The sequence below is a fragment of the Podarcis muralis genome, chromosome 10 (genome assembly GCF_964188315.1).
Source record: "Podarcis muralis chromosome 10, rPodMur119.hap1.1, whole genome shotgun sequence".
Lineage (NCBI taxonomy): Eukaryota > Metazoa > Chordata > Lepidosauria > Squamata > Lacertidae > Podarcis > Podarcis muralis.
Window position 1 is genome coordinate 38,270,520 of NC_135664.1, and position 13,242 is coordinate 38,283,761.

Sequence of the window (13,242 nt, forward strand, 5' to 3'; positions counted from 1 at the left end):
CCACTTTTTGCCATTTGAACTCTTGGCCATGAAAATCACATAAAACCTCAAAATAAATTATTGCAATTTTATCGAAGTTAGTATTCACCTCTGTGTGAGTGATATTGCTTTATCAGTGACAAAGCCTTCAGTGCCATTTTACAAGTGAAACTCGGAAAATTAGAATATCGTGGAAAAGTTCATTTATTTCAGTAATTCAACTTAAAAGGTGAAACTAATATATGAGATAGATTCATGACATGCAAAGCGAGATATGTCAAGCCTTTATGTGTTATAATTGTGATGATCATGGCGTACAGCTGATGAAAACCCCAAATTAACAATTTCAGAAAATTAGAATATTAAATGAAATCAGCAAAACAAGGACTGCAAATAGAGCAATATTGGACCTCTGAGAAGTAGAAGCATGCATATGCACTCAGTACTTGGTTTGGGCCCCTTTTGCATCAATTACTGCCTCAATGCGGCGTGGCATGGATGCTATCAGCCTGTGGCACTGCTGAGGTGTTATGGAAGACCAGGAAGCTTCAATAGCAGCCTTCAGCTCTTCTGCATTGCTCCATCTCATGTCTCTCATCTTTCTCTTGGCAATGCCCCATAGATTCTCTATGGGGTTCAGGTCAGGCATGTTTGCTGGCCAATCAAGCACAGTAATCCCATGGGCATTGAACCAGGTTTTGGTACTTTTGGCAGTGTGGGCAGGTGCCAAAGTCCTGCTGGAAAATGAAGTCAGCATCCCCATAAAGCTCGTCTGCGGAAGGAAGCATGAAGTGCTCCAAAATCTCCTGGTAGACGGCTGTATTGACCCTGGACTTAAAGAAGCACAGTGGACCAACACCAGCTGATGACATGGCTCCCCAAATCAACACAGACTGTGGAAACTTCACACTGGATTTCAAGTATCTGACATTGTGTGCCTCCCCATTCTTCCTCCAGACTCTAGGTCCTTGGTTTTCAAATGAGATGCAAAAGTTTCCACAGTCTGTGTCTATCTCATATATTAGTTTCACCTTTTAAGCTGAATTACTGAAATAAATGAACTTTCCCACAATACTCTAATTTTCCGAGTTTTACCTGTATAAGGAGAATTTCTGAAGTGAGGAGACTTAGATTCTTCATGATTTAACACCCTTCCTGACTCACAGAGGTACTCTCATGCAGCTGAGAATACTCCATGCTCCCAGAGGTGTCCCATGTCTAGAAACAGAGCTTTTAGCTAAAATTAGAGAAGTGCTTAGCATCATGATGTTTACATGCCTACTGAAATGTAGACTCATAGAACTGTAGAGTTGGAAGGGCCAAAGAGCCGTGCAGGAATCCAATGCAGGAATCACAACTACATTCTTCTGATATTTAGTTGCAATCTCCTTTATTGTTATTTGAAGCCATAGGTTCGGGTCCTACTCTCTTGAGCAGAAGAAAACAAGCTTGCTCAACTTTCCATCGTAGCCCCTCTCCATCTCCTCTTATCCAGGCTAAACATACGTAACACCCTCAACTGTTACTCATATGGCTTGGTTTCCAGACCCTTGAGGCAATCTAAGGCCCGGGGGCCGGATCTAGCCTAATCGCCTTCTAAATCCGGCCCCCGGACAGTCCAGGAATCAGCATGTTTTTACATGAGTAGAATATGTCCTTTTATTTAAAATGTATCTCTGGGTTATTTGTGGGGCCTGTCTGGTGTTCTTACATGAGTAGAATGTGTGCTTTTATTTAAAATGCATCTCTGGGTTATTTGTGGGGCATAGGAATTTGTTCATTTTTTTTCTTCCAAAATATAGTCCGGCCCCCCACAAGGACTGAGGGACAGTGGACCGGCCCCCTGCTGAAAAAGTTTGCTGACCACTGCTCTTGAGCATCTTGGTCGCCATCCTCTGCCCATGTCCAGCTTTTATGTTTTGGTTTGGGGCTTTCCCTGAGGTGTGCCTGAGTCACTTGTGAAATATTCATTTGCACGCCCGCTGAAAGGGTTTTGTTTTCAGACTTTGTGGAAAAGTTTTTCGTTTTGTTGTTAGAATCTGTAGAAATTGATTGCTTTTTCAGGACTTCAAAGTACACTTTCCGTACTTTGCTTCATTGTTACCTTTTTGTACCGCTTCCATGGGCTTCAGGCTGCAAATCTTTTACACATTTATTAAAGCAAATAAATAGGTTTCATAGCCCTGTATTGCACCACTGTTGCATGTTTGGAGGGAGGAGGTTCCTGAAGGACCAACGAGGCTGCCTAGCATTTTTATTTTTCCCCAGGAGCTGTGCCACGAAGAAAAACAAGCCAAAGCGATGAAGAAAGGTGTCCTTCTCCCTAGCTACAGGCCAGCGTCTTGCCTTTCCAGGCATCCTAAGTGCAGCTGGCTCCTCTGCATCCCCGCGCCCTCCTCCCAAGGCGTTCAAAAATCCCTTGTTTCCTCCCGGGGCTCCGATTCCAAGTCAATTAATTTCGAACTTTCTCGGCTTCCGTAGCTAGGACGTCCTTCTGCGCGCTGTTCGCGGTTGTCATGGCTACACTTCCTGTAACATTGAAGTTAGCCGCTCTAAGCTCTCGGGTTCTGAAGCAGGTCAGTGCTCAGCGGCGGCGGGAAGCGGGAGGGATGAAGCGGTCTTCGGCGCCGAGAGCAGGGACGGATTCCCTCTCCTGACAAGACAGCCGGGGAGGAACCCGTTTCGATCGCTAAGATAGAGCGGGGCGGCAGTTGAGCGAGGGCGATGCCTAGAACTACAACTCCCAGCGTGCAACGGGGCGCTGCCCGCTCAAGGCTTAATGCTTTGCTTACCCCAATGCACTCTGGGACGTGTAGTCCAAGTGCTCTGAGGGCTTGGCGGGCACGTGTCGCTTGTAAGCTTGAGGCTCTGGCTGCCGTCTAGTTCTTTCTTTTTAACGACTTAAGTTGCTTCTGTTTGGAGCCAAGACGTGCCAAGTGTCACTCCGTTGCATTAGTGCACAGTGAGTGTGCCTCAAACTTGGATATATCCTGAGAGTTGTGTGTATTGGGTAGATTTATTATTTGACGGTGGATATAACGTTCTGATTTTTTAAGGGAGTAACCTGTCATTTCTCTTTCATTTCTCTGCAAAATGCCACGTTACTTCGTTAGGGCCATGTAGATAAAAAACTAATAATTGCCATTAAGTGTAAATTGTCCCTGGTAAAAGATTAAGGACAGTTAACCCACAAGTGGGTTGTGGTTTTGTTTTGTTTTTAAACCGTCTCCCTATTACACACTCTCTCTCTCTCTCTCTCTCTCTATATATATATATATATAGCAATCCCTGAGTGTATATAAATAAATAAAAGCAGGCACATTGTATCCCCATTTTTATTGTCCTTGCAAAGTGTTGCTTTTGAAAAGTGGTTGGCCAACAGAAATACGTTAGCTACAATTGTTATCAAGCCACAATGGTCTTTATGCATGGGACAAGGAAATGAACCAGTCAGGAGGCAGCACAGTTAATGACAGTGACAACAACTAGACAAAGGTAGCCAATGTAATGTCTCCACAACTTAAACCTCAGCAACTGCCTACCTGGCCCTTTCCTCATACTGTCAAGACCACTAGTTATACCTCCACCTTTACTTGAGATGGATAGCATGCCATATTATTTTAGAATGGTCTTAAACAACAACATAATGTTAGCCGTAGAACTAACAGTTCGGCAGCCCATGCATTTCTTTTCTTTTTGCCTTTTCCATGTTACAGTAAAAGGAATGGAGGAAGATTATGATGATCGACAAATTGAAGAAGAAATAGAACTTGAATTAAGCAAAATCAGTTTTTCATCCTCTGAAATAGATGATCCTAATCTTGATCCTGATTTATCAGCAGAAGCTTCAAGTGACAGCGAACCAGTAAGTATTCCACAGGACTTGGTGGCATACAGTGATCTTTCTGCATACTTGACAAACTTGGCATATACAGTATACAGAGTTCTGGCAGATTGATATATTTACTAGTTTGGTTGATAATATATGCCATGGAGGGTACCATGTGGATGGCTTGTTTCTTAGTATCCTAGACCCTAAAGAAACTTGCATATAAGTTCTACAGTAACATATTATAACATAAATGTAGTCCCCCTGTTTGTAACCAGCATCTAATTCTCAGAGGGACTCCATCAGAGTTTTCCACTGCTGCCCTATGAATTCATCTAATTTTTTTATAAACTTACTTAAACCATGTACAAATAAGTGCTTTTAAGTGAATTAGCAGAAAGGTAATATATAATAAATAAATAGGATTTGAGACTGCAGCACTTGTATTCCAATACTTCTACCTTACATAGTTCCACCTAGGATTGTAACTTAGCTGCAAACAAGCCTAATATGAAAATAACATAGAATTTAATTTAAAATGTATATTAGATTTCAGATGAGCTACCAGAATCAGTTATCCAATATTTGAATTTTGTGAAGAGGAGTAGCCACAATGCAGAAAAGCTCATTTTGCAAGATTTGGAAAATGATGAAATATCAAGTAAGTGAGTTAGTCAGTTTGTTCTGCTACTGGTGTACAAGTAAGATGCTTATGTTTTACAAGAGAAACTACAGCACTCAAACATTTTTAGAATTATTTGTAACTGAAAAGTAAGTTAGCAGTATTCAAAATATTTAAATAGACAAATGTTAAATGTTCGGGTAGCAGTGGCTGTTTATCACTGTTATGGATATTTTTTGTAAATATTAACAGGAAAATACCTGGGAGTGCAAATTTAGGAGATTGATAGAAACCCTTGTTTAACATTGGGCCTGCCACAAATTATGCTTTGATTATTAAGATATCCTAAGTATGATTTGTATAAAACACTTACCTATTCCTTTCATTGGAATTTTAATGAGTCTTTTAAAGGTAGAATAAGCAACCCTGACCTTGTATGGAATGTATCTTTAGTGTTGGTTGTATAATGATCCAACCTAAAAAAAACCCCTGCCCATTTGGAAAGAAGTGCTATCTTATTTATATAAGTTCTAGTAGGATGTCTCACTGAAATGAGTTATTTGAGGCTTTGAACACTAACTTCTTCTGCAGTGTCTACATTATAATTTCTTTATTTGCAGGTGATATATACAAGGTAGTTCCTAATAATGCTTCAGAATGCTTGGCTGAATTGGCTTCTGAATATAATGAAGATCCAGAAGAATTAAAGAAAAGGGTATTCTCTCTATATATATTTACTAGGGCTACTGCCACTGCTCATTCCACTTGCCAAACATGCCTACAGTCTGTGATATGTTGTGGGATCAGTGGTGTGTTGTGGGCTTGGCTTCAGTTTATGTGACCAGATGATGTGGACAAGATGTTCCTTCAGAGTGTGAGTCAGCAACTTCTGGACCATGTGGAATAGCTCCACTGGTCAGCTGCTAGGGGGTGCAATGCAGGCTGCAAAATATGCCTTAGTCATTTGCACAGCCTCAGGGTAGGCACATTTATGTGCGCTAACTAATCTTCATCAGGATTCTGCATAGCCTCTAGCTCCTCAGAATATCAAGGATCTACTTGGACTGCACAGTGTTGGAGAGGATGCTCAGAAGCAATTGTGTCAACCTCCTGTCTTAGCTTGCCATTCTGTAGTGAGACAAGACTTTGAAAAGATCATCAGCATTTACCACTGGTCAATTCTCAAGAGCATTCAGGAACCTTGTAGGTTCTAACAGCCTCCAAGGGTTGGGCTTCCACCCTTGTGTGGGGGAATTACCACCAGGAATCTAAGCTTTATCAAACAACAGTCCAGCCATGAGAAGATCTGCCTGGGGTTGGGTTGGTAGAGAAGGGTGAGAAAACTGGGTTTCTCTGTTGGCTTCAGACCTGGTGGCTTCTTTCCTCAAGCCACCAAACTGGCTTCTGTACTGTGTATAGAAAATGGATACCAGCCCTCTCACTCACCTGCATGAATTTCCTGTTCAACTTTGGCTAACATGCTTATATACATGTTATTTGATAATAATCTGGTTATTATCTAAGATAGGTATGGGGAACCTTTGGCTGTCTAGGTGTTGCTGAACTACAGCTCCCACCAGTCCAAGCAAGCATGGCCAAGGGTCAGGAGACTTGTAGGCCAGCATCATCTGAGGGCCAAAAGTTCCCCACACCTGATTTGAGAAAACCTTAGTATTTACCATTCTCTTTTTTAAAAAAAATCCAGTTCAAATATAAGGAAATATTTTTAAATAGGTTTTTTTTTAATCCACCGTGTGTGTGTGTGTGTGTGTATTCTTATTTCTTTTTTCCCCTTGCACTAATACGTAGTTCAAATATATGTTTCCAGAAAAACTGTTCCTAGTGACATTCTTTTTAGAAACTGGCTAGTTATGACAAAAATAAAATTTCATACGTAACAAAAAATTCAGGATCTGATTAGATTTTGGCAGTAGAGAGCAATAACAATATAGCAGAAAATGTGACACATGTAGAGATAGGCTTACATTGATTGTCATAACAGAAATAATTTGATAAGCTTGGTGGTTGCTCTAAACTTGCTTCAAAAATATATTTTGAATATATCTCTGTTAAAATACAAACTGTAATACAAATACAAATACAAACCTATTGTTGGGTAGGAGACTTGTCTCATATTTTGCTTGTGGCAATATGCATGTTGAAGTAGACTTTGATGCAGACATCCCTAATTCAATAAGATGTCTTAAATGCAAGCTAGTGCAGTATTGCATTCACATTTTCTTTCACCAATCTAGCTGTGGTAGTAAACACAAACCCCCATTCGAAAATCGGTGATATTTCTGATTAGCAGCTTAGGAGGGAAAGTAAAGGAATTTAATTCAGTTCTCCTCCTCATTAAACAACTGAATAGTAAGATTGCTGCTCTTACAACAAGACTCTGCACATACCAAGTTGGATTGTGGCCAATACAAGTGCTCCGAAACTTTTCATCCATAACAAAAAACATCTGTTCATTACCTATACTTCTCCTACTATATCTCTTGCAATTTTGAACGATGACTAGCAGAGAACATAACTGCTTCTGTGTATAGTTTGATAGTTCCAAGCTCAACTACACTATCATGAAAATATTTGTTGCTGTTTAGGTATTGTCTGAAATAGAAGATGAAGATGAAGAACAACAACAGATCAACGTGACTTCTGATAATACAATAGAGGCCAATGATAATGGAGACATTGCTTCCAGTGAAATTGCTGATAGAAGTTCTTTGACAGGTAAACAATCTTATAAGATAGTGACTCACAGAGAATCACTCATCCTCATGACTTAGCCCAGGTCTCTGAGATCAATATTGTTTAGCCAGAGATTTCAGTTATTTTCCATACATGGTATGTTCTACATCTGCATGATATGAGCTATATTGTTGGGGATGTTGAAGATGAAGCAACCTCCTCTAGTGCAGAATGTTAAAATAGATTATCACAGGCAGAAAAAAATCATACACCTTGTTTTTATGGTATAGTGCAAATTCTTAAAACCACTAGGAGCTGGCAACACAGTTTTATGGGGGGAAACAGTATGAGTGGTTCCAAGTTCTCATGCCTGCATTCTTCTAGATGATGGTGACACAGACCTTAGCTTTACTTTCCAAGAAGTTGAAGAAAGATGCAAGCGAGAATATGAGCTCTGGGAAGAAAAGCAAAATGAACTTGAAAATGAAAGAATAAAACAGTTGAAAATTAAGAAGTGCATGGAAGAAACGCAAAATGAAGAGGAGGAAAAAAGGAGGCAACTACGGCAGGAGGAACTGGAGGCTGAAAGAATGAAGTTAGAAATGTTCCATGCGGTAATATTTTAATGTTGATAATGGGCATATTTAAAACCTGTGGGTCGTATCTTTTATTTATTTAGTATATCTTGTTTTTAGACTGAAATGAATTTGAATGCATTAAAAAATAATAAACATCAGAAAAAATAGAATAGAATTCATACATTAATGAAACACATTAAATTTAATACATTAAATCATGCAAATATCGCATAATAATTTAAACATATATGTGCCCTGTGTAGCTAACCTAGATACAGCTTAAATTAAAGAACTGAGTCTTCATAATATGCTAGTCATTGATACGTTCTGACATGCTTTTCACTGACATTGATATATATATATATTATACTTCAAATGTTACAGGAAGGAATTATATTGTAGCAATCAGCTCCTTTAGTGTACAAAGAGGGCCTAATTTCTCTTTGGTGCTACACATATTATCGAAGAGTGTGTTCGTAAACATTGCTTTATTGTTTATTATAAGAATACCAACAATCAAATGACCAGTATGATTTTCTAGAGGAACAGAGTTTAGTAAATGTTTCAGCTTTTGTCATTTGGTTTTTATAATTTTCCAGCCTTTTCTGTTACTTTTTTACATGCACCTTCTCTGTCAGACATTCTTCTATCTAACATTAATAAATTACATTGAAGTGCTAACATTGATGATCTATATTATGTACAGCAACAACAGACAATGATGGAAAAGGAGCTGATGAAAGAGGAGAAGTCTTGGAAAGAACAAATGAGACAGCATGAGGTAATTTACATACAAGAATGTTGACAATTTTTATAAGATTGTAGCATTGTAGTTTATGTATAGGAAAATAATTCTCAGCCCACATGTCATGCCCAAACTATCATAGGGTAGACTTATTGAAATTAATGTATCTAAGATAGTCATGTCTATTAACTTTCTTTGATTCTTGGCCCTGTAACCATGGGTGCTTGGGGCCATGGGTGCCATGCAGCTTGAATGGCCCTGGCATTGAAATTTGAGAGCGCCAGGCCCCCTCATTGGGAATTTTGTGGGTGCTAAGGCACCCAGGGCCGCAGGGAGTTGGCACCTATGATACTAGCATTGAATACCACCCCAGGTTTATTCTTTCAGCATAGCAACATGATTTTTCTACACCTGCTGGGACAATTACAAATAGTTCATTTCATATTATTATTATAACAGAGCCAATATAATAGCAATACACTGAACAATAAATGGAACACAGTTCAATCTATATGTTACAAATAGATTGACATCACCTCCCTCTGACCTGCCTGTTTTAATATGCCTATTTAATATGCAACCTATTTAATATAGAACCATTAATATCAGTTTCTATTTTATGTGATTTGTACGTCATAATTTTGGTATTTCTTACAAATGCTTACTTTTTTGTTTGGGCTTAGGAATTGATTAACAACTTACAGATACAAATAGAAGAAGAAAAGAAGGCATTTGAAGAACAACAAGCTATGGAAAGACAACACTTGGCAGAACTGCAGAATATGGCCGCTGTAAAAATCCAAGCTACCTTTAGAGCCTTCTTGGTGTACAAAACATATTCCCCTGTCTTGAAAGAAAGGAAAAAAGAACTAGAAAAACAAAGAGAATTGCAAGAAGCGATGCAAAGGGAAAGGAAAGAAAAGCAGGAAAGATTGATGAAGAGGGCCCTAGAGAAGAAGGAACAAGAGGAGAAAGAAAGAAAGAGATGGGAAGAAAAAGAGAGGCAAGAACTTGAGGAAAAGATGAAGAGGCATGAAGAATATGAAAAGAAGAAAGAAATTTTGAGACTTCAGCGAGAACAACTAATATTGGAAGAACTGAAAATGATAGAAAAAGGCCACCTAGAATTTGTGATAGAAAAGAAAATGGAGTCTGAAAATGTAGATAAAGAAAAACTGTTGGCTAAAAACAGAAAAATAATTAAAGAAGTCAAAGAAGGTGATGAAACTGAAAAATCAGAAAGGCAAATGAAACTGGACAATATTGATAAAGTTACAAAAATAACAAAGAAATTAAAAGCAAAAGAACAGGTAGAAGAACGAAAGGAAGAAGAAACTGCCAAAATAAAAAGGGGAATGGGCCCCCCAAATACAGAGAAGGCTTTAGAAATAGCAAATAAGGAGGAAGAAATCAAAAAGGTAAAGGAAGAGGAGGAAGAACAGGTAGAAGAACGAAAGGAAGAAGAAACTGGCAAAATAAAAAGGGGAATGGGCCCCCCAAATACAGAGAAGACTTTAGAAATAGCAAATAAGGAGGAAGAAATCAAAAAGGTAAAAGAAGAGGAGGAAGAACAGGTAGAAGAACGAAAGGAAGAAGAAACTGGCAAAATAAAAAGGGGAATGGGCCCCCCAAATACAGAGAAGGCTTTAGAAATAGCAAATAAGGAGGAAGAAATCAAAAAGGTAAAAGAACAGGAGGAAGCTAAATATGGAAGAATGAAACTAATTGAGGAAAAGCAACAGAAAGTTGAAACACAGGAAAAAGAGTATGAGAAAAAGAAACAAGATGAAATACATGAAATGATGCATGTAGGAAATGATGACAGATACCGTTTTTTGACAACTGTGGAATTTCAGGGAAATGGTAATACAAATGCTCTCAATAGTGAAACTATTACAATAGTTAATCAGGAAGACAGCAGGCATAGCAGTTGCATCAGCATGGATGTTCAGCTAGATTCTGGAGGCGCTGGACAGATAGATGGGTCTTATGCATCTGAAAATATTAAAATAGAGCTTGCTTTAAAAGAAATTCATGAGGAAGTCACTAGTCGTTGGGCCAGATGTGAGAATTCAGTCAATTCTTTTGAGCAACCGCTCGTGCTTTCAGATTCTATTGAAAAGAAGAGGTTAGCGTGGATGAAAGGATGTAAATCCTGGTCTAGAATTTATAGGGAACACCAGGGGAAGAAAATAGTTGAAAGAAGCAGGCCACGGAAATGCTCCTCTGGTCTGATGCCTCCTCTGAGTGCTGCCATGATAATGCAGGCTGGCCCTTGGAATTCTCTGCAACAGGTAAGTAAAAGTTGCAAGTTCAGAACTGTCGTACAAGTGTCTTGTGAATCCTTTTAGTGCTTATGTATCACGAGCTATTCGTAGGTTCTTAGTGCTGACATAACATTCCCCTCAAAGGAAGTAAGAAGTGGAATCATAAAGTTTGCCAAAAATGCTTGAATAATTTACTGACTTTTATAGAAACTCTTTCCCACATTCCTTGTTCACTGTGTGCTCTAGTTCTGTTGATGCAAAGGGTTGGGTGGGGACTATGGCAGTATTGTGCAGTTAGGCAACCTGATCACAACCTTCCAAGAGACTTTACACCTCCTACACAGCCTGCAGAGTAGTGGATGAGCAAAACGAGAGTTACAGTAGCGTAGAACAATTGTTGAACAAAGAAGTATATCTTTCCATTGTGGTGTGTTGGATGTCATGAAGTGTTTTCTACCCCCACCCCCTGATATGATTTTGGATTTTTCCAAACTTTTTTGTTTTGAGCTAGAAACAATATTTTGGATGGTTTGAAATCACAGTTTATATAATGCATTGCAAATATATTTCAAATGTTGCAAGAGTATAAAATTTCTCTTATTGAATGTGCATAGGTGACCACAGTTACCTTTCAAGATTTGCCAGGCTGCAGCCTCTCCACGTTGTCACAGTGTTCAAAGCTACAATTTTTGAGTCTCAGACGTTGTGGATTGCTTTCTTTGGAAGGACTCAGCAACTGCAAAGATCTAAAATACATAGATGCAGAGGTACTACTATGTATTTTTTAGTCTATGTTGAAGTGGAAATTATTTCAAAAGGTGCTGTTACACATTCACTCCACATACAATAAGAACATAAGAGCCCTAGTGGATCAAATCAAAGGTCTAGCTAGTCTAGCATAATATTTTCAAATAGCAACCTTCATATGGATATCTTTCTCCTTGCTACTAACCAGCCTGGTCAGGGAGGCTGCTTATCAGCAGGGTGGTGAATACACTGACAGCATCCCAGATCTGTCTATCTAGTCTAACACAGATGCAGTGCCTCTAAGCCCATCCCCAAATCAATAGGTTTTCTGGTAAAAGGTTATATTTCTATGGACAATGCCAACACAAAGATCTGGAATGCTTTGACCATCTAGACTGGTCTGGTGCTGTACCAAGAACCCAGATGTGTACAGCTGAATTACCCCATGCCCACCCAGTTTATGCATGTGAGTCGCAGTAATACATGTCAGGTCATCCCCTTCTAGGTCAAATCAGGGATGAACATAATTTAGTTACAGACTGACCTGGCAAATAGAGGACTAAGTGGCTAGCCCCATCAAAAACTGCTGGAGGAGCTGAAAAGGCCCAAACATCTAGACCTCCATCCCAGGTGGTAATCAGTTCCTCCACTCAAATATTCTCTTGCCTACAATGAATGGAATCGAAGCAGTATTACTGTAACTGCCTGCCAAAGGCTCATCCAGACACATCTTAACACCTTCACCCAATAACCCTATGTACAGCACAAAGTTTAGGGGCACAGATGATAAACTAAAGCTCACAAGTAAGTGTATCACATGTGGTAGACAGAATATAGTAATCTCATAAGTACACTCCTTTGCCTCTCACCCAGGGGAACCTACGAAAACCAACCTCCCTCCCAATTCAGCCTGGCTTGAACTGATTTTTGTATCAGTTTTAATCAGGATCGGAGGTAATAGCTGCAATCCTAAACACTTACCTGGCAACAAATCTCATTCAATTTATTGAGCATTCTGAGTAGACATGAATAGGATTGTACTGTTAATTATTTTTAGTTCATTCAAAAAAATGTAATAAAACTTGAAATATGTGTTTGGTTTGTTTACAGGAAAACAATATTAAAGGGATTAATTGTGAGAATCTTGAAAATCTCTGCATTCTAATTCTGAACAAAAATGACATTTCATCCCTTCATGGTTTATATGGCTGCACTAATCTTTGGAATCTTGAACTTTCCTACAATAAAATCACTCGAATTGGTAAGGGCCTGACTATTTCCATTGATAAATAGTAGAACTGCAACCATTAGTAGGTAAATAAATGTTCTTAATAAGATATTTTTATATGATTAACAATAAACGCCTCTGTTAATTGGTTTGGGTTAGTAGCCTCTGTGGTCTGCTCTTTTTAAAAATATGGTGGTTGTTTCAGCACTGAGAGTCAGGTCATAGGTGGGCAGTCTTGTGGTTCCTAGTTACACTTCAGTACAAGTAAACAACTTTCATTTACCAGGGAAAGTAAATAGGTGTCCATCTGCATATTCCCTGGTGCACTCAGTGTCTCTGGTGGGGAGCAGATTTAATATAAATGGCCAGTCTTGCTGATTAACTTGTTTCAAGGTAAAGTAAACAAGAAAGCTCACAGAAATTTGCGGACATAGTTGAAGGAAGACCTGTCTTCCGTTTGGCACACTGTTGATCCCAATGTCTGCTCTCCTCCTTCCCTCTCAGTGCATCTCATGCTGCAATCTGCTTGGTTGTCTCATAGATTTCAAGCGGA

At 39.1% G+C, this 13,242-nt stretch overlaps 1 protein-coding gene across 4 annotated transcripts in view; it reads left to right on the top strand.

Annotated features, from left to right (window-relative positions):
* Positions 1–2,473: 2,473 nt before the first annotated feature.
* LRRIQ1 (leucine rich repeats and IQ motif containing 1) overlaps positions 2,474–13,242 on the top strand; it is a 96,617-nt gene continuing 85,848 nt past the window's right edge. Inside the window, exons 1-10 of one of the 4 annotated variants that reach the window (XM_077934778.1) lie at positions 2,474–2,555; positions 3,696–3,844; positions 4,358–4,469; positions 5,051–5,145; positions 7,037–7,166; positions 7,509–7,738; positions 8,409–8,483; positions 9,131–10,741; positions 11,329–11,481; positions 12,572–12,722. In XM_077934778.1, the coding sequence (XP_077790904.1) occupies positions 3,704–3,844; positions 4,358–4,469; positions 5,051–5,145; positions 7,037–7,166; positions 7,509–7,738; positions 8,409–8,483; positions 9,131–10,741; positions 11,329–11,481; positions 12,572–12,722 (2,698 nt within the window). In that variant the 5' untranslated portion in view covers positions 2,474–2,555; positions 3,696–3,703. Of the gene's footprint in view, positions 2,556–2,583; positions 2,942–2,995; positions 3,475–3,695; positions 3,845–4,357; positions 4,470–5,050; positions 5,146–7,036; positions 7,167–7,508; positions 7,739–8,408; positions 8,484–9,130; positions 10,742–11,328; positions 11,482–12,571; positions 12,723–13,242 lie in introns of those variants that run through there. The other 3 variants (XM_077934779.1, XM_077934780.1, XM_028746512.2) reach the window with 3 other exon arrangements.